The following is a 27,616-nucleotide window of genomic DNA, read 5'->3' as shown; positions in this document are numbered from 1 at the left end:
TGCAAATGCAGTTTAGTTTAGGATCAGAACTGCCCTTTTCTATAAACCCTACCAACCCCTGACAACCCCTGAGTCTTGAAGGGACACAAAACCAGCTGTCAGACTTCTGGTTGTACAAGAAGGCCTGGACAATGAAGACCCTTTTTCTGGACTGGTTCCATTGATGCTTTGTCCAGTCAGGAAGTACCTTGCCAGCAAGAGATTGACTTTTAATGTACTTCTGATATTGGACAATGCCCTGGCCACCCAGAATCCCATGAGCTCAACACCAAAGGTGTCGAAGTGGTCTACTTGCCCCCAAACACGACATCTCTAATTCAGCCTCTGGAGCAAGGGGTCATCAGAATATTTAAGGATGATTACACACAGTATTCTTTTTTTTTTTTTAAGATTTTATTTATTTATTTTTCAGAGAGAGAGGGCGCACAAGCAGGGGGAGCGGCAGGCAGAGCAGGCAGAGGGAGAAGCAGGCTCCCTGCTGAGCAAGGAGCCTGATGCGGGACTCGATCCCAGGACCCTGGGATCATGATCTGAATTGAAGGCAGATACTTAACTGACTGAGCCACCCAGGTGTCCCTATACACAGTATTCTGTGAAAAGGACTGTCAACACTATGGGTGAGAATTGTGATAGACAGAACATGAAATTCTGGAAGGACTATACCAAAGATGCCATCATTGTTATAGAAAAAGCCATGAAAACCATCAAGCCCGAAATAATGGATTCCTGACGGAGAAAACTGTCTGGATGTTGTACATAACCTCATACGATTTATGATAGAGCCAATCAAGGAAATCATGAAAGAGACTGGATTTGACAAAAAAAGTAGGGGTGAAGGGTTTTAAGATGGAGAAGTCCAAGAGGTAACAGACATCACAACTGAGGACTTAAAAGAAGACGAACGGATGGAGATGAGTGCTTCCAAACCAGCACCAGATGATGAGGAACAAGACGGAGAAGAAGCACCAGAAAACAAATTGACATTAGACAATCTGGCAGAAGGATTCTGATTCTCCAAGACTGCTTTGACTTCTTTTACAACATGAACCATTCTAGGATATGGGCTCTGAAACTAAAGCTCACAGTGGGAGGATTGGTACTGTATAAAAACATATTTAGAGAGATGAAACAGCAAAACAGACAGAAATTACAATATATTTCTACAGAGGTACACTGAGTGTGTCTGCCTCTCCCACCTCTCCTTCCACCACTGCCATCCCTGAGACAGCATGGCCAACCCCTCATCGTCCTCCCTCTCCTCAGCCTACTCAGTGTGAAGACAAGGGCGAAGACCTTTATGATGATCCACTTCCACTTAATGAATAATAAATAATCATCAGGCCATACAGTTAATATTAACTTATCTGTTGTGTGTGGGTTTTGTGTGAAATCTGACTGTACAGCAATAATTGTACGAGATGCTTTTGTGTCGTCATCATCATCGCCAAAGTATTCATCATGTAGAAAGGTGAGTGTAAGTCTTGTATAGAAGTGGATACCCTGTCCTTACGTAGGCATATGTGAGTGATATTTAATATAAAAGTAATAATGTTTTGATTTTCTTACTGCTTTATAATTTTGCTTTCAAGGAATTACATTACCTTAAAGTATGCCTCTCACTCTTGTAACTTGGGAAACTGTGTATCAGCCTATCGTCACAGGTAAGCGGTTTTTAAAAAATGTAACAATGTTTCTAAAACTGTACTATATGACTGTAGTACTTTACGCCATAAAAATTTTATAGTGATTCGTTCATTAGTGTATAGGCAAGGCTACTGTGAAGAACTGTATCAATTCCACTAGGCTACCATAGAGCAATCAAACTGCCGCTGCTTCATTATTAGTGCATGAATTGTTAAACCTGTAAGTAAGTCTGCATTCCTTTGCGCTTGTAATGTCTAGTGTTAGCAATCATATAACATCTACAGTTTTGTATCCTATAAGACAAAACTGGCGTAGGTACTGACAGATGGTTACTCATGTAAACAGACAAGGTAAACTTACAGTATTGGTAAATACAGTACAGTACTGTAAATGTATCTTATGATTTTTTAATATTTTCCTTTCTCTACTTTATTGTAAGATTACAGCATATAAGATGTATGACATACAAAATATTTGAAATGACTGTTTATGTTATTGGTAAGGCTTCCGGTCAATAGTAGGCTATCGATAGTTAATGTTTCTGGGAAGTCAAGAGTTACACACGGATTTTTGACCATATAGGGGGTTGATACCCCATACTCCCTTGTTGCTCAAGGGTCAACTGTAATTAGTTAATAAGGGATACACATGATAAAAAGATGTAAATTGTGACATCAAAAACATAAAATGTTGGGGGAGAGAGTAAAAATGTAGAACTTTAGCATGCATTTAAACTTAAGTTGTTATGCACTGGAAGTAAATGGTTATAAATATAAGTTATATGAAAGCCTCATGGTAACCACAAAGCAAAAACCTTAGATACACAGAGGATAAAGGGAAAGGAATCTAAGCCTACCACTACAGAAAGTTATTAAACCATGAAGGAAGAAAGCAGGACAAGAAAGGAACACAGAGGAACTACAAAACAGCAAAAGGTATATGCCTATCATTGATTATTTTAAATATAAATGGACTATCTTCTCCAATTAAATGGGTAAAAAAACATGACCCATCTATACGCTGCCTCTAAGAGAGTCACTTGAGAACTAAGGACATCCACAGACTGAAAGTGAAGGAATGAAAAAAGATATTCCATGGAAATGGAAACCAAAAGAAAGCTGGTGTAGTTATATTAGACAAAAAAGACTCTAAAACAAGGACTATAATAAAGACCAAAAAAGGCATTACACAATGATAAAGGGGCCAATCCAGTAAGAGGATATAGCATTTGTATTTATGTACCCAACACTGGAGCACCTAAATATGTGAAGTAAATGTAAACAGACCTAAAAAGGAGAAATAGCAATATGGTAATAGTAGGGGACTTTGATAACCCACTTTCATCAATGGACAGATCATCTAGACAAGTCAATTAGGGAACATCAACCTTAAATGACACACTAGGCCAGATGGACTTAACAGCTTCTACAAAATATTCCATCCCAAAACAAAAGAATATACATTCTTTTCAGTCACACAGAACATTCTCCAGGATGGATCATATGTTAGGTCACAAGTCTTAATATATTTAACATGACTGAAATGAAATCAAAATTTTTTCTCACTATAATGCTATGAAACTAGAGATCAATTACAAGAAGAAAACAGGAAAATTCACAAATATGTGGAGACTAAATGACACGCTACTGAACAAGCAATGGGTCAAAGAAGATATCACAAGAGAAATCAAGAAATACTTTCAGAAGAATGAAAATGGAAATACAACATACCAAAGCTTATGGGATGCAGGAAAAGCAGTTTCAAGAGGGAAGTTCATAGTGACAAATGCCTACATATCAAGAAACATCTCAAATAAGCAACCTAACTTTACACCTGAAGGACCTAGGAGAAGAACAACAAATAAAGCCCAAAGTTAGTGGAAGAAAGGAAATAACAGATCAGAGTGGAAATAAAACAGAAGCTAAAACAAAACACAACACACAAAATAGAGATCAATGAAACTAAGAAATGGTTCTTTGAAAAGATAAATAAAATTGACAAAGCTTTAGCTAGACTCACCAAGAAAAAAAGAGAGAAAATCAGAAATGAAAGAGCAGACACAATAACTGATACCTGAGAAATACAGAGGATCTTAAGAGACTACAGTGAAGAATTATACGCCAATAAATTGTGCATAAGAAGAAATGCATAAACCCTATAAACATACAACTTGCCAAAAGTGAATCATGATTATGAGACTAACATGCCACCTGCTGTGCTAAGTCATTGAAACAGAATCATGAAGACACCGAAAACCTCAACAGACTGATTACTAGTAAGGAGATAGTTGGAACGGGGGCGCCTGGGTGGCTCAGTCGGTTAAGCGTCTGCCTTCGGCTCAGGTCATGATCCCAGGGTCCTGGGATCGAGTCCTGCATCGGGCTCCCTGCTCCTTGGGAGCCTGCTTCTCCCTCTCCCACTCCCCCTGCTTGTGTTCCCTCTCTCGCTGTGTCTCTGTCAAATAAATAAATAAAATCATTAAAAAAAAAAAAAAAAAGAGATGGTTGGAAGGTCTGTGATTACTGATGCAAACAAAAGAGGACTTTACTTTTGAATTCTACCGAACATTCAAAGAATTAACCTTTTTAAAATTCTTCCAAAAAAAAAGCAGCAGCAGCAGCAGCAAAAGGAACCCTTCCAAACTCATTTTATGAGGCTAGCATTACCCACCCGGATACCAAAACTAGACAGGGACACCACAAGAAAAAAAAAATCACAGGCCAATATCCTCGATGAAGGATATATTATTGCATCTATATGCAAAAATCCTCAACAAAATATTAGTAGACCGAATTCAACAATACATTAAAAAGGACCATATACTATGATCAAGTGGGATTTGTCTCAGGGATGTAAGGATGGTTCAACATCCACAAATCAATGTGATATACCACATTGATGAAATGAAGGATAAAAATCATATAATCATCTCAGTAGATGAAGAAAAAGCATTTGACAAAAATCAACATCTATTTATGATTAAAAAAATCAAAAAAGTAGGTATAGAGGGGATATACTTTAACATAATACAGGCCATGTATGACAAGCTCATAGCTGACATACTCCATGATGAAAGCTGAAAGCTTCTCCTCTAAGATCAGGAACAAGACAAAGATGTGAACTCTTACACCACTTTTATTCAACAGAGTATTAGAAGTCCTACTCAGGGCATTAGATAAGAAATAAAAGAAATAAAAGGCATCCAAATATGATGTGAAACTCACTATTTGCAGATGGCATGATATTATGAATCCTAAAGACTCCACCAAAAACTCTAAGAATTAACAAAGGAATGGAGTAAAGTTGTAGGATACCAAATCAATTCACACAAATCTGTTGCATTTCTATACACTAATAACAAAATATAAGAAAGAGAAATTAACAATCCTACTCACAATTGTATCAAAAGGAATAAAATACCTAGGAGTAACTTCAACCAAGGAAGTAAAAGACCTGTACACTGTAAACTGTAAGATACTGATAAAAGACACTGAAGACACAAATAAGTGGAAAGATATTCCATGCTCATAAAAAAATATTGTTAAAATGTCCATACTACACAAAGCAATCTACAGATTCAGTGCAATCCCTATCAAAATTTTAATGACATTCTTCACAGAAGTAGAACAAGCAATCCTAAAATTATCTGTAATTACAAAAGACTCTTAATAGCCAAAGCTATCTTGGAAAAAAACAAAGCTGGAGGTATCACGCTCCTGATTTCAAACTATATTACAAAGCTATAGTAATCAAAACAGTATGGTATTAGCCTCAAAACAGACACATTAATGGAGCAGAACAGAGAGCCTTATGCATATGCATAAACATATGCATATGTGGTCAATTAATTTATGACAAAGGAGCCAAGAATATACAATAGGGAAAGGATGGTCTTTAACAAACAGTGTGGGGAAAATGGGACAGCCACATGCAAAAGAATGAAACCAGAGCACTATCTTACACCAAACCGCAAAAGTTAACTCATTATGGGTAAGACTTGATTGTAAGATCTGAAACCAAACTTCCAGAAGAAAACACAGGCAGTAAGCTCCCTGACATCAGTTTTGATGATGATTTTTTGGATTTGACACCAAAAGCAAAGGTAACAAAGGCAAAAATACACAAGTAGACTACACACACACTAAAAAATTTCTGCTCAGCAAGAAAACCATTAACAATGAAAAGGCAACCTATGGACTGGGAGAAAATATTTGCAAATCTGATCTGATAAGGGGTAATATTCATAATATATGAAGAATTCCTACAACTCAATAGCCAAAAAACAAACTGATTAGAAAATGGGCAAGAATATGCACCCCAATGTTCATAGCAGCAATGTCCGCAATAGCCAAACTGTGGAAAGAGACAAGATGCCCTTCAACAGATGAATGGATAAAGAAGATGTGGTCCATATATACAATGGAATATTAGCCATCAGAAAGGATGAATACCCAACTTTTACATCAACATGGACGGGACTGGAGGAGATTGTGCTAAGTGAAACAAGTCAAGCAGAGAAAGTCAATTATCATATGGTTTCACTTATTTGTGGAACATAAGGAATAACATGGAGGACATTAGGAGAAGGAAGGGAAAAATGGAGGGGGGAATTGGAGGGAGAGATGAACCATGAGACACTATGGACCTGAGAAACAAACAGGGTTTTAGAGGAGAGGGGGGAGGGGGGATTGGTTAGCCAGGTGATGGGTATTAAGGAGGGCACGTACTGCATGGAGCACTGGGTGTTATACGAAAACCATGGATCGTGGATCACTACATCAAAAACTAATGATGTATTGTATGGTGACTAACATAATAAAATTAAAAAAAAAAAAAGGCAAGAATCCAAATAGACATTTTTCCAAAGACAACATATAGATGGCCAAGATATAAATGAATAGATGCTCAACATCATTAATGATTAGGGAAATGCAAAATCCCAAACCACAATGAGATACCACTTCACACTTGTTAGAATATCTATTATCAAAAAGGGAAGATACAAGTGTTGGCCAGGGTGTGGAGAAAAGGGAGCCCTTGTGCACTGTTAATGGGAATGTAAATCGGTGCAGCCACTGTGGACAACAGTACAGAGGTTCTTCAAAAGCAGAGCTACCGTAAGATTCAGAAATTCCACTCTGGATATTTATCCGAAGAACATGAAAACACTAACTTGAAAAAAATACATGTACCCAAGTTTACTGCGCCATTATTTATAACAGCCAAGACATGGAGACAACCTAAGTGTCCACTAATGGATGAATGATACACACACACAAGGATATTACTCAGCCTTAAAAAATGAAATCTCATTTGCAACAACACAGATGGACTTTGAGGACACTATGCTGACTGAAATAAATTAGAGAAAGACAAGTAAGTCATGGGGATTTACAGCATGGTGACTACAGCTAATTACTGCATTTGTGGAAGTTGCTAAGAAGGCATCTTAGAAGTTCTAATCACAAGAAAAAAAACAAACTTTGCAACTATGCAAGGTGACAGATATTAACTAGACTCACTGTGGTGACCATTTCACAATATATACAAACATCGAATCATGTTGTACGGCTGAAATTAATACAATGTCTTAAGTTATAACCAAAACCAGAACAGGCATCCCAGATGACTTTTAGGGTCTGGTGAGGCCGAGCGTCTGTACTCTGTGGTCTGGGATTACAGGTGCGAGGCTGACCCAGGGAGGCTGGGGAGCCCCAAAGCTGAGCAAGCAAGCCCCACTTACCATGCAGCGACTTCATTCCCAAGGTGTAGGAAGGCCTCCGCAACGGGAGAGACTTGGGCAGGGAAGGGTACGTGCTGCTGAAGAGGACGTCATTGGGCAGGGCTTGGTCCAGAAGCGAAGCCCTGGAGGCGAAGAAGTGCTCCCTCTGGCCGCTGTAGATGCTCTCATCCGACAGCGTTCGGTGCAGGGCCCGTCTTGCAGTAGGGGTGGTAGGAAACGGGGACTGAGGAGAGGAAAGCGCCTGGAACTGAACAACAGCATGCAGACAAGTATTTATATGATAGCATATATCATCATGACAGAGTAGCTCTAGTAGGAAGGGGGGGTGCCTCTTGATACACATCAACTACTAATAGTGTATGTAATGAGTTTTAGAGATTGTTTTTTTAGGACGGATTTCTATTCACTAAAATAGGGAAGCCACCTATATATTTATATATAAATGGCAGAAGTCCCAGATAGCTGTTCTCTCTCGTCTTTTGCTTTTGTCACCAGATTTGATTTTAGTTGAGGTTCTTCTGCAAAAAGCAAGCTTTTGAGAATCCCGTTCATTGAGAAACAACAGACACATTAACAATATTTAAATATCCAGCCTCAGAGCCAACAGAATATTTGGTCTGTTAGCAACAAAGCTATATTTATTCAGTCCTTCCTAGACTAGTGTTCACCTTGACAGGGAGAACAATGTGGAGGACAGGTGAGGGTGTGAGTAGGAGGGTTGAGTCACAGCTGCCAGAAGGCCTCTGTAGGACTTTCTGGGACACTTTGAAGGGGCAGAGAGAATGACACAGCTGCGTCTCCATTTAGGACACCGAGAATAGAGCTGACACTCAGGTTCACTCATGTGCTCTGGGTCTCACAGGCTTCCGTTCATCAAACCAAGGGTTAATCAAGTCAAAGCTACCCACGAAGTGGTGTGCACAGTTGCTGCATAAATATGAACAAATGATTAATCAAATGCAATGTAAATGAGCCCCAGGTGTAACCGACTGTGTAAAAATTGTGCTCACTTCTAAAAATTGATGATGATGAGTTAGGAGCAAGGTACATATATGCTTGCCTAGAAAACGAAGCTGCTGTGATAAATGCTCTGTGAGTCTTTAAGGTCAGGGAACTAGGTATGGAAATGGTGATTTCCCTTTTGTGGGCATTACAGAGATTAAATGGCTTGCTGATAATTTTAAAAGAATATAGCCAGGTCCTCTCTCTCCCATCTGCAAGCTTCTAGCACTATCATGTAAGGCCCTTGCCTACCAGGCCAGGCCCCAGATCTCTCCATTCAAACACTGCCCCCAATCTTTTTTAGCACCTCTGGGCTCAACAAAGGGATTTCCTTTTCTAGTGAATATCCCCACCCTGATGGTTATACAGGAAGGAGGTTTTCCACCAATTCTAGTTTCAGCCTCTCTGGGAAATATTAACATACTTCAAGGTAGTGAACTTCCACCTTGAAGAGATCCTTGGAGGGGCATGCTTTCTTAAAAGCTGTAACATCTTCCACTAAAGGGAGGCAGGGTAGGAGACGGAAGGCAGCAATCTGCCTTGATGCTTTCCGCCAATTAAAAAGTCGTCTTGTCCCAACACACTGGGGTGGCCCCTCACCCCAACTCTCTTGCCCTCCAGTCTTGAAGGTTCGTGCACACCGATCTGGTTCCAAGAGCGCCCTGGGCTGCCTTGCAGGGTGCTTGCTGGGCGGTGCCCAGTGCTGCCAGCCCTGGGAAAGAACTATCACGGAGTCAATGCTGACTCGCAAGGGATCTGAGAGCACATCAGGCTGGGGGGGTTCACAGATTGCTCCAGGGGACCATACGGGTTCCTCACAGCATCACTGCCTGGGGAGAAGAGATGTTCAGGTGGGACTCAGGCGCCCATGACACCCACCCCTCCCATCAGAGAAACTCCATTTTCTCAGTTCTCCATATTAGACTTCTGTGTATAATTTTATTTTAAAAAGCTGGGGGGGTGGTTTCTTGAACTTTAAAATCATCTGGGCACCATGGATCTATTTCAAAGCTGAGGAACAAGGCCTAGAGGAGTAGCATCTTGCTCCAGGTCCAGCTCCTGTTCTCTCACTCTTTCCGGTCCTTCTGGCTTCTGTGTGAGGGGTCACCTGCATCTGCAGTACGCAAGCACCAGCTCTTCCCGAACACTGATGCTGCACGAAGCCTCTTCCTGTGGTCTACGCCTGAGAGTCTGGCTGCAAATCGGGACTACGGGTTTGCACTGTGTCTGTTCACTTGCCGCTGGACGCAGCCCTTGGGGAAGATAAGGTGATCTCAGCTCTGCCTGCCAATGAGGTTTCTTAGAATGTTTGAGCTCTGCCATTTTCCTTGAGGCAGGAGCTCTGCATGGGCTGCTTAGGCCCTGCAGGCCCCTACCTCCGAGCTACAGCCTGCCACGTCCTGCCGCAGACATCGCACTCTGCTGGCAAATCAGCCTGGGAGTGACCCTGTCATTTGATATTAACGATCACTCACAAGAAGCACTTGCTATCCAAGAAAGCCAATGTGGTCCGAGTAGGTTCCAAGTATCACGGCCCAAAGATGGCCACCGCTGGGACCCTGACACCTGATGCAGTGGCTCGGGGCCTTGAGCCAGGCATGGCCTGGAAGACTTCTCAACACAAGGCCTTCCTGACACAGCAGAGCCATGGGCATTCTGACGGAGAATCTCGGAAGACACACGGAGATAGTTAGCTAAAGTCATCTGAAACCAAACCGAAAAGGATGACACTGGAGGAAAAAACAGCCTTATTTCCAGCCCTTCCCAGTAATAGAGTAGCCAGCAGAGCGTCTTCTTTGCAGAGGGTCTCGGTAATGCAGTCATGACAAAGTGCACCCCTGTTTCAACCAGCAATGTTAAAATAATTCATTTTGGAAATAAAAGCCAAGAACAGGAATAAGGGCAAAACAGACATTTGCTTTCAATTATTTCCATGGCAGGAGTAAATCAAACGAATGAAAGCTCTGAGTTCGTCCCTTTCCAAAAATGTTAAACTGAGAACTGGAGGAAAGATTCCTCTCAGGGCAAGTTTTATTCTCCTCTAACCTCAAAGGAAAGATCTGAAAAAATTTTTATTTTGAAACTGGTACTTAAACATTTTAATACACCTCTTTGGGGCCTGACAGCTAAAGAAGTTTCAAGCACTATCTTTTGTGAGGTTGCTAAGGAAACCATTTGTACCCTGCGTGATGAGTCAGAACTGTTAAGTGCTGGCTTATAAAACAGAAATGACAGAATCAAGAATGGCAAGTCTTTAAAATGATTTATGATGTTAATGTTTATGTTAATAAATCTTTATTTCTCAACAGAATGCCAGAATGGCCTTTGGAGTATATTTTTAATTTCTGTAAATGCTGATTTTTCAGTTTAGGGGGGTATGTCTGACCTATCTTGAGGTAGGCGTGCACACACACACCAGAGTGGTGATGAGAAGCCTGAGTAGGAATGGACAAGGCCACACAGTTCATCCTGCTGGGCATGCCCCCTGTACTTTGATCCCAGCTTGAGGACAGCAAGTGGTTAGGGAAATTCTTTAGCTTACCTTTTCAATCAATTGTCAGAGTTCTTCTTAAATTACACTCGCTAGTCACTTCCAACAGACTACCAGTCATTCAACTAAGAACCTGGACAACAGAACATGTCCAAGTTTGCTGTGCTGACCTTCCTGGGGGTGGATTTCCTCCTGCTGGGACTACATGACATACTGCACGGAGAAATGCCTTGGGCTCAGAGCTTTGGGCCCCACTCAACAAAGGCCAGCTCCGAGCCTTGGGAGGGTGGGCACTTCTGAGGACAAGAAAGCAGAGAGCCTCAAGTAGGCTTCAGGAGTCCTCCGAGCTGAGGTGGGCAGAACAAACCCTTCCACGTGGCCACTGACACACAAACATAAACCCTGAGCACACACTTGGAACTTGATGGGGAGGGAGGCTGGCTTTAGAGACGACATTTCTAGTCTGGAATTCTGTAAGGGAAGTGGAGAGAAGGTTTTGCCAAGTAAAGAGAATCTAGAAAGTTCTGAAGGTAAGTATGTAGACCTAGTTTGCTGAGCTGCAGAGGTGGCTTTTGGAGGATGGGGTTGGGGGTGAAAAGAGTGGATGTCCATCAAGCCGTTTCTCTGAGTGACTGAACAGTAAGTACATGGTGCACAGCCAGCAGGCCTGCCTGGCCGGGGTTAGGGGCAGAGGTGGGGCACCCAGGGCAGGACGTGAACTGGGAGCTACTGGTGAGGGGAGGGAAGGGACCCTTTGGACAGAAGGCACCAAAGCATTTACAGAAAACTTTCTGTCTGACGAGGGAGCCACAGGTGCTCTGCCAAGTTCTCTGAAGCAACGTCATCTGAGCTCATGTCTGTGAGAGGATGTGGCTTGCGCACTGAGAGTGGGGTACACTAAAGAAGATAAAGGAAGGGTGGTAGGGACAGGGACTAAGAGGTGTGGCAGTGGGGACAGCATGCTGGGAGAACAATGGAAGCCAATCTTAGGGCAGAGTGGGTGAGGGCAGGAGCTGGGAGCCAACACCTCTGGAGGGTGCCCCTGCGGTGAGCAGCCCCGTCCCACCTGGCCTCCCTAACGGCCATGTGCCCCGAGCTCTGTCCTATACCTTAAAATTCTTCTGGGATTCGGGAGTTGGGCTTTCCAGGTCGATGAGTTTCTTGAGGTCCTCCTCGATGGTGGACTTGGAGGCTGGCTTGGGGGACGCCCGGAGGTCCCTGGTTGAGGCGCGCAGCCTGGTGTGGGCTATCTCATTGCCATCACTCTGATGGCGCCTTGAAGAGAAGAGATGGGAGAAACCAAGCAGACAAGGGTGATGTAAAGCCACGATGGACCCTGAGGCTGGAAGTCAGGGGGGACATATTAAAGGAGAGCAAAGGACAACCTGCTTGGATAAATGCTTGTGAAAGAAACACAACCAACTGGAAGCACAAAATAAAAATCTGATGGATAAATTGCTCTTCTACAGGAAACCATGACCTCCACTAAGCCAAAATTAGCAAGACTTATTAATAAGACCACAGGCTATGAATCCCAAATATAACTTTTGTACAAACACAAACAACGTAACTGAATGAATCATTTAGAATCCCCCCCCACCCCTGTACTACTTTGTCAAAAAGGTCTTTATATTCAGGGTAGTCCCTTTCTAATACTCCCTCTGGCGGCTCCTAAGTTAAACATTCCATGGGAAGGCTGTGATTATTTCCATTAAAGGGAGAGTGTCACCTTCGTGCCAGAGGGTCAATTATTCTGAAGTTTGTTCTTCAGACATACTCCTTCCTACAAGATCTAAGATTCTCAAATCAATGTTGGGCCACACAATTTATTTAAGGAATGAAGCGCAGAGAAATAATTTAAGGTAAGTTTTCCTTAGGAGGAAAAGAAAAAAAGAAAATCTCCCAACCAAACCCCAGCCGGCCTCCTCTGTGGTAGGAAACTGCCTCAGCCTTTTCTGTTCTCCATCATGTTAAAAGCACACCACCCAAGCAAGAGAAGCAAAAGAATTCTTACTTTCTCGTGTCCATAAATCCCACGGAGTTTATGGTTCCTTCGGGTTTCTTCCACCCAATCAGGTACTTGCTGGTCGCGCCCTGGCGAGGGTAGAAGGTCCTAGGGCCGGACGAGGAGGAGGAGGAGGAGGAGGAGGAAGGGAAGGCAGGTGCGAGCTGCGAGGTGGCAGGATGGAGCTCCTCTTTCGGGGAACTTCTGGCACTGGTGAAGACCACCGGGCTGGCAGAGTGTCGGGAGCCCACGGTACTGAGGAGAGGCATGACAAAGAGCAAAGGACCCCGGTGTGCACGTGTGCATCCCGGGGTCCACACGGCGGCTATCAAAGCGTCGTCCAGGACAGGGGTTATGGCCAGGTGAAAGAACAGGGACTGTTTCATAAGATATTAATGGGGCTGGCTGGCTAGTCTTTCTTGTTTTCTTGCTATAATTTAAATGTCTGCTGTAAAAATGAAACATGATCACTGTGGCTTAGTCTGCACATTAAGTTAAAAGGTAAAATCAGTTGAGACTGTCAGAGACGCTTTGAAACATGCCGGCACACCGGAGGAACAGTAGAACCAGCAATAAAAGGTCTGGTCATCTCAGTGGCTCTCTGCCTTGCCTTCCTCAGAACTAGGGGTCATGGTGATGCTCCCTAGGTCTGAGCCAGATCAGCATACAGTTCTCCAAACACCCACACCCAAGGCCAAAGGGGCACACTGACGTCTCCTTCCCTGTGGCATCTGGCATTAAGATGGACTCTCTAAAAAAGCTGTTCAATGGAATGAAAATGGGCCACTACCCTCCACCATATACAAAAATCAACTCAAAATGGATTAAAGACTTGAACGTAAGACCCGAAACCATAAAACTCCTAGAGGAAATCACAGGGGTAAGCTCCTTGACATCGATCTTGGCAATGATGTTTCTGGATCTGACACCAAAAGCAAAGGCAGCAAAAGCAAAAATAAACAAGTGGCTATGTCAAATTAAAAAGCTGTACAGCAAAGGAAACGATCAATAAAATGAAAAGGCAACCTAGTGAAGGAGAAAATACTTGCAAATCATACATCCGATAAGGGCACATTATCCAGAATATATAAAGAACTCATATAGCTCAATAGAAAAAAATCTGATTAAAAAATGAGCAAAGAATCTGAATAAACATTTTTCCAAAGAAGACCTACAGATGGCTAACAGGTACGTGAAAAGATGCTCAACCTCACGAATTATCTGGGAAATGCAAATCTAAACCACAATGAAATATCACTCACACCTGTTAGAATGGCTCTTATCAAAAAGACAAGAAATAACAGGTGTTGGCAAGGATGTGGAGAAAAGGGACCCCCGTGCACTGTTGGTGGGAATGCAAGCTGGTGCAGCCACTATGGAAAACAGTATGGAGGCTCCTCAAAAAATTTAAAATAGAACTGCCATATGATCTAGAAATTCCACTTTTGGGTATTTATCCAGAAAAAGTGAAAATATTAACTTGAAAGTATCTACACTCCCATGTTCATTGCAGTATTATTTATAATAGCCAAGCTATGGAAACAACCTAAGTGTCTACTGATGAAGGGATAATGTGATACACATATACAAAGAAATATTATACAGCCATAAAAAAAAAAAGGAAATTCTGCTATTTGCAACACCATAAATGGACCTTGAGGACATTATGCTAATTGAAATAAGTCAGACAAATACTATATAATCTCACTTATTTGTGCCACCTAAAAAAAAAAAACCAAGCTCATAGATACAAAGAACAGATTGGTGGTGGCCACAGGTAGGGGGGGGGTGGAGGATGGGGGAAATGGGGGAAGAGGGTCAAAGGTACAAACGTCCACATATAAGATGAATCCTGGAGATGTGATGTACAGCATGTGACTAAATATAAAAACCCAAAGCTGTTCATCATCGATGTGTTTTAAACTTTGGTTCAAGATTACAAAACTAAAGTCTACAGGACTCTAGGAAAAGGCTACTCATCACATTAAAACTCAAGATTTTTAAACCTGGGGCTGAGAGTTCAGGTGGTCTATGACGCTGGAGGCCCTTCGATGGTAGAATTACCACACGTCCCCCCCTGGGATCTCACAGGACCTGAGTCCACACCACGTGAGCCCTCTGAGTTCTCCAGGGTAGGCTGAGACCAGAGACACGGGCTCTTACCACAGGGGACTTGGTCACTGAAAGTTCAGTTACCAGGACGTGGTCTCACAGCATTTGCCAGCAGCACTTCGTCCATCAGAAACCAATGGTCCTGAGCTGAATCAAGTATGGACTTACTAATGACGCATTAGCTACGGCCAGCGTACCACAGACAACGGGTGGGGGGGTACACGGGCACTCTCTGCGCCGTCTTTGTAACTTTTCTGCAAGCAAAAACTATTCTAAAACACAAACACTTTTTTATTAAAAAGCTAAGCGAATGAACAAAACAAAAATAAAAAAACCACCCAAATCTTAGTGGTGCTGAGAGAATACACACAGATGAAAGTCAGTCTTGAACCCGCACCTGCAACCTTACCTACAAATCCATTCCTGCTGGCTTGCATATTTAAGTGTAGATCTAAAGATTCTGGACCATACCATGAAGAACATCTTTATGATAGAGGCAGAGGTTTCTTTAGTTGAATCATAAAAGGAAGGATTGAATCCCACAGAAAGTAAGAACTTCTATTCCTCAAAAGACACAGAGAAGAATATATGTAAAACATACCCAACAATGGGCTCCTATCCAGAATGCAGAACTCCTAAAAATCAACAAGACAGACAACCCAACAGGAAAAATGAGCAATGATCTGAAAAGGAATTTCACAAACAAGGATACCTAAAAGACTAATAAACATTAGTGCTTATCATCATCAGTTATCAGGAAAATGCAAACTGAAGCCAAAAGAAGAACCAGTACACATTCCCCAGAATGGCTAAAATTAAAAAGACTTACATCAAGTGCTAGAAAAGATGTGAAGCGACCAGAACCCTCATTCACTACTGATGTGTTACTTGTCACAATCTGGTTGTGACAAAGTAGTTCACATTCTCTGCTAAAGTTGAACGTATGTATATCGTAGGACACAGCAACCCCACTCCTAGGTATATGCTCACCAGATGCACACATATGTGTACCAAGGGACATGTACCAGAATCTGTAATATCCCCAAACTGGAAACACTCCAAATGTTCCACAGAATGGATACATGAGTTGCTGTATGTTCTCACAATGTAAATATAATACAGCAATGAAAATAAAGTAATGCTACCTGCTACACATGGATGAATCTCACCAACATAATGTTGACTTAAAAGACACTAGACACAGAACAAAGCATATGGTACGATTCCATTTACATAAAGCCAAAAATAGGCAAAATGTGTGTGTGATTTTAGGATTCAAGATTGTGTTTACCTTGGGGAGGAGGTGGGAATGACTGGGGAAGACAAGTGAGAGGAGGGGTGTCTGGATGTTCGTTATGTTCCAGGTTCTTGATTTGGGTGGTGATTACATGGATATGTTCACTTAGTGAAAATTCATGCCGATGCACAGGTATGACCTGAACCTCTTTCTGTATGCGTGTTATGCTTCAATGAGAACACACCCACAAAAATAAATCAAAAGTAGGTGACCTGAAAGGAGAAGGCCCTATCAGTCCATGAGGCTCTGTCACGGATTGGAGGGAACAGAGTACCTTTGTTCCGTGAAGGCAATCTGCAAAGTTCTCCACACTAAAGTGGGCCTCACTGCCACAGACCAAACATGAACATCTTCATTTTTGTAACTAAGGAGGAGGCACCAGGCTCAGACTTCACAAAAAGTATGATAAAAAGAAATGACTCGCCATATTCTGATCGCTCTACCAGTTTTCTTTTTCCCAGAGACTTTTGTAGCTAGAGAGGAAGGGAAAGAAAAAAAATCCCTCACAAGACCTCAGAGGGCACCATAAATTTAAAGTCCATGTAATCTCATTTTGTTTTTACCTCTTGATAACAAATACTCCATTTGTTTGCTTTTAAAATGAAGAAAAGGAATGCAGAACTCTTCCATAAATGCCATACGTTAAATCGATAAGAACAAAATAATAGTAGGTCTCGGGAAAACAGACTAAAAGTGGAAAGATGAACCAGAAGGAAAAAGGAAGCAGGAAGGACATAAAGACAAGCTCAGCCTCGGAGCCTGGAGCAGCACCAGAGACATAGCAATACCCGGTAACTCAGGGAGCATCAATGGGAGCTTCCCAAGTGGTAAGGGTGGATGTAGCTTCTGCAGTCATTTGCCACAATGTGACAAGCTTGTGGCTGTTTATTGCTTACTTAGGAACAAAAGCTTATCTCTGGCTTGCAGACTTTCCCCACCTGACTATACCTACCTCATGCACACGTATAACACAGATGTGGGGGTGTCTGCAGCCTCATCCGTGGTTATGGTCTGAAGCAGATTCCCATAAAGTGAAAAACAGTACATCAGGGTCTAACATGCACACCTTCGTCTTGGATAATCATGTGTTTGCTTTACCTGCCTTGATTAGTATCCACCAGCAAATGCAAGTGTTTGTGAATTACTAGAGCCAATGCATGTTAAGGCATGTTCTATGTTAAAGGACAGACTGCAGGGATTCTGACTGGGTAGGTAGGCAAGCACACAGGAATCTGCACGCTGACTCATTCCCAGCCGATGCCGTGGTCCTTAACTTATAACCTGGAAACCACTGTACCATTTGAAATGCCCATAGTTTCCATTTCTCAGCAAGTATCTTGATATGATAGCATGGGCATTCAGAACCCTGGGGCTTTCAAAGACTACACGTTTGGTCAAAATAGAAATAATTAGCCATGAGAATAAAACGTAAATTGCATAGTCCATTAATTTATAAATAATTTCTCCATGTTTTACAAAATAGCTATGCTGGTTTTAGCCATAATGTCTGGCCTGCGTGAAGAGGGAGGTTATAGGAAAGGCCTGGAAACATCAAAGAGAGAACAATATATATACAGCACATATAGTTCTGGAGCTCTTTGCTTCCTGTATGAATTTAATTAGTACCATTTCCCTGGGAGGCATTCGTTAGGTTTTTGTACTAGATTATAAACTCTTTGAAGGCAGAAATTTTTGTGTATCTGACAATGCCAGAAAACAGTGGACTCCCAATAAAATAGCTGGACAAAGGTTTTCTCTTTAGCACGTATGGAGCACGCTATCTGTTTAACTTGTTTATCTTACTGATAGCCTGTCTCCCCCACTTAAATATAAGCCCCACAAGGGCTGATCCTTTTCTCCTTCACTGCTATATTCTCCATGCCTACCACAGTCGCTGGCCATTGTAGGCATTCAATATTTGGTGAAAGAAACTGTCAAATGAATTAGCTATTCATTTTTTTTTTTTTAAAGATTTTATTTATTTATTTGAGAGAGAGAATGAGATAGAGTGAGAGCATGAGAGGGGGGAAGGTCAGAGGGAGAAGCAGACTCCCCGCTGAGCAGGGAGCCCGATGCGGGACTCGATCCCAGGACTCCAGGATCATGACCTGAGCCGAAGGCAGTCGCTTAACCAACTGAGCCACCCAGGCGCCCAGCTATTCATTTTAAATGTAGGAGAGAGTCATGTGTGAAGACAGTGTGTTTTACTCGGGCTGTATTTAAAACTGGGTGTGGCTTTATTTTTACTGCGAGAAATAATTAAATCTACAGATTATGCTTCTGTTCGTAGGTGTATTCTTAAAAGGATAATTGCTTAAATAAGACCACAGACTACGACTATTGGTTTTATCTGTGAACATGGTGGCTGGCACAAGTTTCCAGGTATGAAATAACAGCACACTTTTATTCACTAATGGTTGTAATCAAGACAGCCCTACTTAACGATTGATTAGATTTGGGAACAAAGGTAAAAGCAAAAACAAATGACTAATTCATTGGCAGTTCTTCCTTCTTTAATGTATACAACTCACAGCATGAAGCAAGGTGAGCACTTCAGTGCACTTGCCCTCTAATTCCAAGCAGGCATGTGAGGATCACCTGGGAGCTTTCAAAACACACATTCTCGGGCCGCAACTGCAGAGATTTTAATTTGATAGAGGCTGGGGTGGTGCCTGAGTTATGTATTTTTGCAGAATCTCCCCCAAGTGTGCACACTGAGAACTGCTCGAATCATTTGAATTATTCATACTGTTATGACTTCATCAAAATCCAACTTCTTATTGCCAAGATCAAGAAAGGGAAGACACCGGACACCTGGGTGGCTTAGTCGGTTAAGCGTCTGCCTTCGGCTCAGGTCATGATCCCGGGGTCCTGGGATCGAGCCCCGCATCGGGCTCCCTGCTCAGTGGAGAGTCTGCTTCTTCCTCTCCTTCGCCTCTCTCCCCTGCTCCTGCTCTTTCTCTCCCTCTTTCTCTCAAATAAAAATCTAAACAAACAAAAAGAAGGTGAAGCCCCTGGAGCAGTGCTTCTCCGGCCATGGACTATGGCCAACTGCAGGGACTGATATACATGAACATTCCTTGGCTTATGTCAGATCTTGTGAGCCCCAGAAATCTGGGGGAATCCCAAAGGCATCCCATGTCCCTAGAGTTTTAAGAATTACTGTGTTGGCCTCTCACCTCCTGCTCTAAAATGGGTGGTCTCCTCCTTCCTTTGCAGCCCCGTGGCCCGGCCCTGCTGGTGGAGGGTCTCCTTGAAGCTGCCCAGCCTGCTGGCCTCAGACCCCCTGGAGGGACGCGCACTGCCCACGTCCCCCGAGCATCTCGGAGGCAGCTTTAACTACAAAACAACTACAATGAAGCCATCGGCTCACTTTTACAGGGGAACTGTCTGGTTGAGTTGTTTCATTATCCTGGAGATTTCTTTTTTTTTTTTTTTTTTAAAGATTTATTTATTTATTTATTTGAAAGAGAGAGAACGAGAGAGAGAGCACATGAGACGGGGGAGGGTCAGGGGGAAGCAGACCCCCCGCCGAGCAGGGAGCCCGATGCGGGACTCAATCCCGGGACTCCAGGATCATGACCTGAGCCGAAGGCAGTCGCTTAACCAACTGAGCCACCCAGGCGCCCTATCCTGGAGATTTCATGTTAATTCAATACGCTGCAATCCGGTGGTACCCTTGGCAAATTAGATCTCTCCAGGGGAGTTGTGGAAGAAGGTAATGAGCAAATAATGTGGAACAAAAAGAGAACAGCAATCGATACGTTAGGACATGACAAATACAATACCCGCGACTTTTCTCATTATGTCAGAAGTGAGTTTAACTGCAAGTATGGCCAAACTGAGCCATCTGGTCGGAGGGCTCCCAGACTCCACACGAAGGGGCCACCACCCTTACTTTTTATACAGACTATAGGGTATTTCCCTTTCCTGACAACGGACCAAGCTTTGATTTGTTTGGTCATTCCAGGACACGGATTTTGCAAAGGGAGCGAGGTGCGGGAACACGCACCCACGCGCGCACAGGCCCACGCACTTGCACACTTGCTCCCTCACACGAAGAGAAAGGAGGCAACAGGATAACTCGACATGAGGGGCAGTCTGTCCAGACTTGTCGTCTCAACCCAGTGAAGCCATGAACCAAGTGCACCGCAACCTGGTGATTTTACACTCCCAGCTGTGGTAAAGCTTTCTAGGAGGGGCTGCTGGATGACCATTCTGCTAGTCACGGCAGGTACCGCGTCACGAAGGAGGGGCTACACCTGCTTGTCGACCTGGCAAAGGGATGAACCACGGAGGCTGGAGCAGCCTGAGTGTGAGGAGACAAAGGCCCGAGTCCAGAGCTCTGAGGGCCTGGGGAGCCATCCTGCGCTTCTGCGCTGTCACCGAGACTGCCGCCTCCTAGGGGCACATCTGCCACGCTGTGCTGCCGAAGGAAACACGTGGAGTCGTCTGCTATCCAGGCGTGACACAGAGGGACAGATTTTAGACAGCCTGGGTCTGCTAAGGATGGTATTTTCAGGAGGGGGAGACCAGCAATTAGTCACCTGTCTAATGGCTATGACAAAATCTGTGCGAAGGCTGAATGCTGGCCTAACACCAAGGGGAGGGGATCGATTACTTGTACAAATAACAAATAAATAAGCCTCTGCGTGACAGATAATATGGAGGATATGATTGAGGAGGACTCCCGCTCCCTCTGTGTTCAACACTAACCAATTCTGTCCAGTACTGGGCTCCACAATTTAGGAGGGCTTCAGGAGACACTAATTCTAAAGGATCAGGGGAAAATGAAATAGGAATGATTAAACTGGCAAAGGGGATGTCCAAGTAACTGTGGTCAAGAAAACAGTTCATCTAGAACATGAGATATTTATATGATGAGCACTGGGTGCTGTATTAAGTGATGAGTCACTGAATTCTACTCCTGAAGGCAATATTGCCCTGTATGTTAACTAGAATTTAAATTAAAAAATAACATGAGATATTTAATACATCCAAGGGCACACCAATTCTATATAAAGTGTAGGGAAATAGGTGGCTAGGCATACACAGTAGAAGGGGCTTCGGGTGTCATGGTGGACCACACGCTGAACAGGTCTGCAATGCTGAGCTAGTTAGGAGGGAGCTAACAAGAGAACTACAAATATTATCATTTTTTTAAGCACAGCTGAGAAGAATGTCACGTTTAGGTTTTGCATCTAAAAAGGACAAAAAAAACAAAGCAGAAAACTTGAGAAGCAAAAATGTAATTGTAGAATGAGACATCTAAAGGACAATTACAGGATCTGTGGGAGATCCATGTTTGTTGAAGGAAAAGCAGCAAGATAAAGCTCATTAAGGCAGGTGGATGGAGAGCTTGAAAAAGGAAATGCCAAAAACCTTTCGTCTCAAAAGAACATTTATAGTTTGCAATACACCTGATAACCTTTTCTTATTCTCACAAACATATAAAAACAACCATTTCGTAAGTATTCAATCACAGATAAGGGACACACGTGGTGAAATGCCCCGACTGGCCATAGGGCTGGTCAGTGGCAGAGCTGGACTTGTACCTCCATCTCAGGATGCAAATCCACTTTCCCTCTATTTCCCTCTCGACTTGCCTGGAGGTGGAGAGCTTTCATGAAATTTCTTAAAAAAAAAAAAAAAAAAAATATATATATATATATATACACACACACACACACACACACATATATATTGCAAATCGTTTCTTGTTGGTTTCTACAATTTTTATAATCTTAGCCTTCAAAAATCTTAATGTTTAGAAAAAACTCAGCTCAGAGAAACCACTTATTCTCTCTTAATTGTGCATTTCAGCTGCAGTGAGAGAAATTTCAGATAGGCAGACACGGGATGAAGTTTTGAAGAGGGAGAGGACATGATAAGCACGGGAATTGCTCAGAAAGGACATGGACTCACTCTTTTTGGGATTGTCTCCCCTCTCCCCACTTCTGAGGCAGTTGGAGAAGTTCTCCTCTTGGTAGGACCTTGGTAGGTCCTTTTTAATAGGACAAGGGATGGACAGACTGCGTTCCTTAGAATTCCTTTTGGCCTTATGATTTAATGGCATTTGGAGAATTTGGGCTTTCCCTATTGACTGGATGAATGAGTCAGCCGCATCACAGAAGAGAGCAGTGATAAATGTTGTGGCAGTGAGGGCCACATCAAGCACTCTGACACCCATGGCTTGACAAAGGCCTCATTTTCTCAGCGTTCACTTGAAATTTCAACCACAGTGGTTTGTTTCTCAGTCTTTGAGGTTAGCCAAACAGCACTACACTCTGGATAAAATCATCACCCACTCCCATAAACTGAAAGAAATTAGCTTAGCACAGATCACCTGGAGTTCTGCTATATAAAAGCAAAATACCATATAATCCTGAATATTCAGACCACAAAGAGGAAATGACCAATGAAAATGACCCACAAACTTAAGACAAGCAGAGCCAATAACATGTTGAAGAGAAGTTCTGGGTTTATCATTTCAGAGGCTGCATGTTCAAGTTCTGAATTAGCCTATACAACTTAGAAAAAATAATATTCTCACCTTAAGAAAAAAGTATAGATAGGGGCAATTAATTAATTGTTAGCAATTAAAAAAAAATTCCAGGCAGGAGATATTTGAGAGAGAAACGTTACAGATAAAGACAGCAGAATAATTTCTAAACAAAGGCGGCATATTTCTCATATACACAAGATGCCGAAGAGGGCAGAGAATGACATGTAAACACACAGCTCTAACGTGCACAGAGGAGCACACAGACAGCTCAGTGCGCTCCGTAGCCCGGGGCACGTCGTGATGTTCGAAGTAAACGCCATCTAAGAAGTCCTTCTTTACCTCTACTCTCAAGAAACATACAGCTTTTCTGGCATGAACAGTGAACTTAGTAAGTCAACCAGAAAAAGCACATTCATGAAATTGAACTGTACTGATGACCACGGGCAGGCATTTTTCCTGGACTTAAATCAGCCCTTTCAGTGAATGTCAGACACTGACCAACTTACAGCCAGATACTGATTGATACTTGCATGTAAGCTATTAAAAAGTCCTCCCCAGTTGTATTTTGCAGATGAAACAAATCTTACATAGAGATGACTTTACTAAACGTTCAAGTTATACCGGGACTTCTGTATACTCTTATATATATACCTATTCATAAAAACACTACAGCTCTGTATGGACCGTTCTACACAATAGGCTTTGAAATACAGTAGTAGCCAGGAGCGGAGAATTTGTTACTTTTGAATTGGATTATTGGTGGGAGCCCTGAGGAGTCATCAGGCAAAAAGTGGGAACTTCAAGGAGCAAGTTATTCCTACTTGATGACCACAATGTCCTGAGCACCTTCCCACTATGCTCATGGTGGCACACGATCCACAGAGGTGCTCAGGATGAACAATGGGTGAGAAATCCTCTAGTACAAGACGTCAGGGGAAAAGTACATCATCACATGGGTGGGAACGCCTTGGCTGCAGAGCTCTGGGGGGGCCTACAGACATCAGGAGGAAGCAGCAGAATGGCTGGCAAATGAGGGTGGTTGTGGAAGCCTGGACCCCCGAACAGGTCAGGTCAGGACATTACAGAAGAAACGTGTATTTGCAACTATGAGTGGGGTTTTCAGCTTTATAACACGTGCTCCTGAATCTAGTTCTGAGGTCAGCAATACCACTGGTTACGCGGGACGAGAGCACTGTATGCTAACTAAGGGGGTCTTTGGTCACCACACAAACCAGCACTGCCTACTGCCCAGGCCAGAACTCTAAAAAGAGACCAGCTGGTAAGAGTCTTTTATTTTTATTTCTTTATTTATATATTTTTTAAAGCAGGCTCCATGCTGGGCATGAAGCCCAACGTGGGGCTTGCACCCACGACCCTGAGATCAAAACCGAGGCTGAGATCTATAGTCTGGCACTTAACTGACTGAGCCACTCCCAGCGTCCCTGGTAAGAGTGTTTTAAAACTGGAATGGTCTTCATCTCTCCTGTGGTCACCATAAACCATTTTTTTTGGGGGGGGGGGGGGGCGAGTGGTTTAAGACCTGAAAGTGAAACAGCCACTGCAAAAAAATAAATAAAAATCTCTCCCTAAATTTCCAAACTTCATAGAAAATACATATATATTCTAGGAAGCAACACTTCAGAGCCACTAACAGACTTTTTAGGAAGTTATCAGTGTATATGGCTTCTCTTAATGATATGTGAATAGAACAACCCTGTGTAATTACCAACTTACATTAATGCAGTTCTCCTGGGGTGCCACAAAAAACCCGCACAATCATCAACAGGGAGACTGGAGGACAGAGGGGTAGGAACACAGCCCAGCCAGAAATACGCGGTGGAACTTAATCACTGTAATTTAGATTTTGTCACCAAGTCCCAGGTACGAGCTTTTTAATGCACTGTCAAGAGATCTCCACATTAATTGCTATTCCTGTCTTCTGAGGACACACACACACTCTAATTTGCAGTGATTTTAGTTTCTCCAGCACTGTGCATTTGGTGGCTAAGTCCCTCTTTCCTCTAGAGAAGGAAGTCTGCTAAAGCTCTGATTATCCAGCTCACTCTGCCAAGATCAACAGACTGAAGTCACAAAGCATCCCTGCTTACCAGAGTCTAGAAATGAATGTGACTCAACCTACCAACGGGTGGGAAGCCCTGCCACCCTCCTTGAAAGGCCACATTCTTCTCTTCTCTACAAAGTTTGACTTTCAACAGAAGAGTTATTTCCAAATGATGATTTAAATGATTTCTGCATGGTCAGTTTGAAGCAGAAAATTCAGATAATCCTTTGAGGCCTTTAGGAGGCCCCAGTCAGCACATTCAGATAATGCAAGCCCAGGCGCCTACTTTTCACGGGGGGAGATTTGTAGCCCTGGGATCTGTTAGATGGCACAGCTGACAGCTTGTGCTCTGGCTTCAGAGGCCCAGCTCTTTTCAACCTTACTCCATGGGGATGCTACTCCAGACAGGACCTCCATAACTTGACTTTCTTCTGTCATCAAGTTAGACCAGACATATATATCTCCAAACGGAATATCATTTTTTAAAGATTTTATTTGAGAGAGTGAGCGAGAGAGAGAGAGAGAGCGTGCATGCGCGCACAAGCCAGGAGGAGGCAGAGGAGGAAGAAGCAGACTCCCTACTGAGCAGGGAGCCCGATGTGGGACTCAGTCCCGGGACCCTGAGATCAGGACATGAGCCAAAGGCAGACGCTTAACCGACTGAGCCACCCAGGCGCCCCTGGAATATCATTCTTAAAAAGATAGCCTCCTTTCAAAATAACTGAACACCAAAAAGACAGCAGTCGAGCTAAGCCTAGAAACCACACAGAAACTATTCGGAAATGAAAAACAGTCTGACTCAGGGCACAGGATTAGCTGATGAGATGGTGGGGCATGCCCCAAACAGCAAGTGATTGGCATAATTCTTTGTCATGTGACTCAAGGTCTACATTACATCATTATGGTATTTGATGTTCAGCTTTCTGTTCTACTCTCCCCAAAACATCCTTAACCTATCTGAATCAAACATTCTATTTTCTGAATTGTGGAAAGGTAATCGGATGCCTGGTACTCAAGAATACCGAGATGACTTTCCCAATTGCCTTTCTGCTTGAGGGTCATTTGGTTTCTAGACAGGCAATGTGGAAGTGGTAAACAGAAATAAAACTTGTGAAATGCTTCAAACGTCGACCTGGTGTTTTCAGATGGGAAGCTCAAGAATCTCATCAGTAACAATACAGGCACAATGAGAGAATGGAGTATTTAACTGATCAAGTTAAACAAATCCAAATTACACAGAACATCCTCTGTCATTTAGACTATCTGGGGTTTACTGACAGATTATGTGCCTAGATTCCCATCAGAAAAGTAAAACTAAATTCAGTTTTTCTGCTACTTTTCCTTAAGGCATAATAATAAAGGAAGCCCAGAAGACAGCAAGGTTAGGGGCTGTCATGCAAACTCATCAATGACTGACAACAATAACAAGTAAAAGGAGAAACCACCACAGGCATCAGTGGGCCCAAAAAGGTAGTGGTGGAATATTTCCTCCTTAAAAAGGAAGAATCCTGTCATTCTTTGGATTTTTGGCTCAAATCCAAAAGAGGAAATGGAAAATGGTATTTATTTTGCCTATCAGAGAGATCTCCAAGGATGCAAGAGAATGTGTTCTTTCCTATTCGGAAAGGTAGATGGGATGTCTAATTTTAGCTACACTTTTCTACTGGACACCCCCGCTCCCCAAATCAACCCATTGCCAACTATCAGGAGGCAATTCCTGAAAAAGAATTACCATGCAAACACTGGCTAAGTGATGTTCTCTGACAGGGAGGCAGTGTGGAGGATGTGTCCGGCATCATAAACAAATGCCACATTAGTCTTAGAAGAGACCCCTTTCTTTTAAAAAAAAATGCTCAAGATTTTCTTTCAGTGCCTTCAAAAGACTGTTTCATTCTCTATCACTACCTGAAAGCCAGAATTCTAAGATTCTTCTCTGATTCTGGCACAGAAGAAAGTTTTTATAAAATAACCAAACACAACTTCATGAAGGCTAAATCTGTGGACTTTTCTACTTCCTACCTGCAGTTTAAAATAATGCATTAGGGTTGTAGGAATCAAGTACTCTGGCGGCAGGTACAAGGCGTACGTAAAAAGAGCAGTCGCTGCATGGAAACCCCTGCTTTGTATAATGGTGAGCGCAGGAAAGTGGGATGAGGGTGGCCACTTGGTTCGGGACCGGGCTGGGCACGGCAGAGGCGGCAGTTACCTTGTGTGGGAAGCAGCGTCATTTATACTGAAAGTGCTGTTCTCCCTGGTCAGGGGGTTTGAGCCGGCCGGGCTCTTGCTGTGGATATCCAAGCTCAGGGAGGATTCTGCCTTCCGGTCCATGCCGAGGCTCTCGGTCTCTAAAGTCCGATCTGCCATGGAGAGCACCTCGCTGGAGCTGTGCCACAGGGGCGCCACCTTCTCCTTGCCCGGCCCCGAGCGAGGTGACGACGTGGCGGCCCCCAGGGAGGCCGTGCTGCCGTGGCTGGGGCCGTAGGAGGTGGTGTCGATGCCGCTGTCGGCGGACGTGCCCTGCAGGTAGTTGTAGCTGTTGAGTTCGGATTCGGTGCGGTCCCCATCATACCACTTCTCGTCACTGTGCGCGCTCGACGCATTGCTGGAGAGGGTATTGCTGCTGGAGTGGCTCGAGTAGTGGCTATCGGACTGCAAGGGAAGCAAGACTGACTTAAGCGCCAGGAACGCTAGGAAGGAGGACCCCCTGGCATGTGTCTGGTTATGGGGTTCTCACGGCACAAAAATTCCAACGATA

The 27,616-nt window shown here is 43.2% G+C and overlaps 1 protein-coding gene across 2 annotated transcripts in view; it reads right to left on the bottom strand.

Annotated features, from left to right (window-relative positions):
* SIPA1L1 (signal induced proliferation associated 1 like 1) overlaps positions 1-27,616 on the bottom strand; it is a 135,905-nt gene that overhangs the window by 11,179 nt on the left and 97,110 nt on the right. For both annotated transcript variants that reach the window (XM_064571275.1, XM_064571277.1), the window contains exons 13-16: positions 27,068-27,510; positions 12,895-13,140; positions 11,990-12,155; positions 7,388-7,634 (exon numbers count right to left, since the gene is read on the bottom strand). In XM_064571275.1, coding sequence (XP_064427345.1) covers positions 7,388-7,634; positions 11,990-12,155; positions 12,895-13,140; positions 27,068-27,510 — 1,102 coding nt within the window. The remainder of the gene's footprint in view (positions 1-7,387; positions 7,635-11,989; positions 12,156-12,894; positions 13,141-27,067; positions 27,511-27,616) is intronic.

This window comes from Mirounga angustirostris, unplaced genomic scaffold, assembly GCF_029215605.1.
Source record: "Mirounga angustirostris isolate CCGP_5_RB_7025 unplaced genomic scaffold, mMirAng1.0.hap1 SCAF_9, whole genome shotgun sequence".
Taxonomy (NCBI): Eukaryota; Metazoa; Chordata; class Mammalia; order Carnivora; family Phocidae; genus Mirounga; species Mirounga angustirostris.
This window is presented reverse-complemented; position numbering and strand designations above follow the sequence as displayed.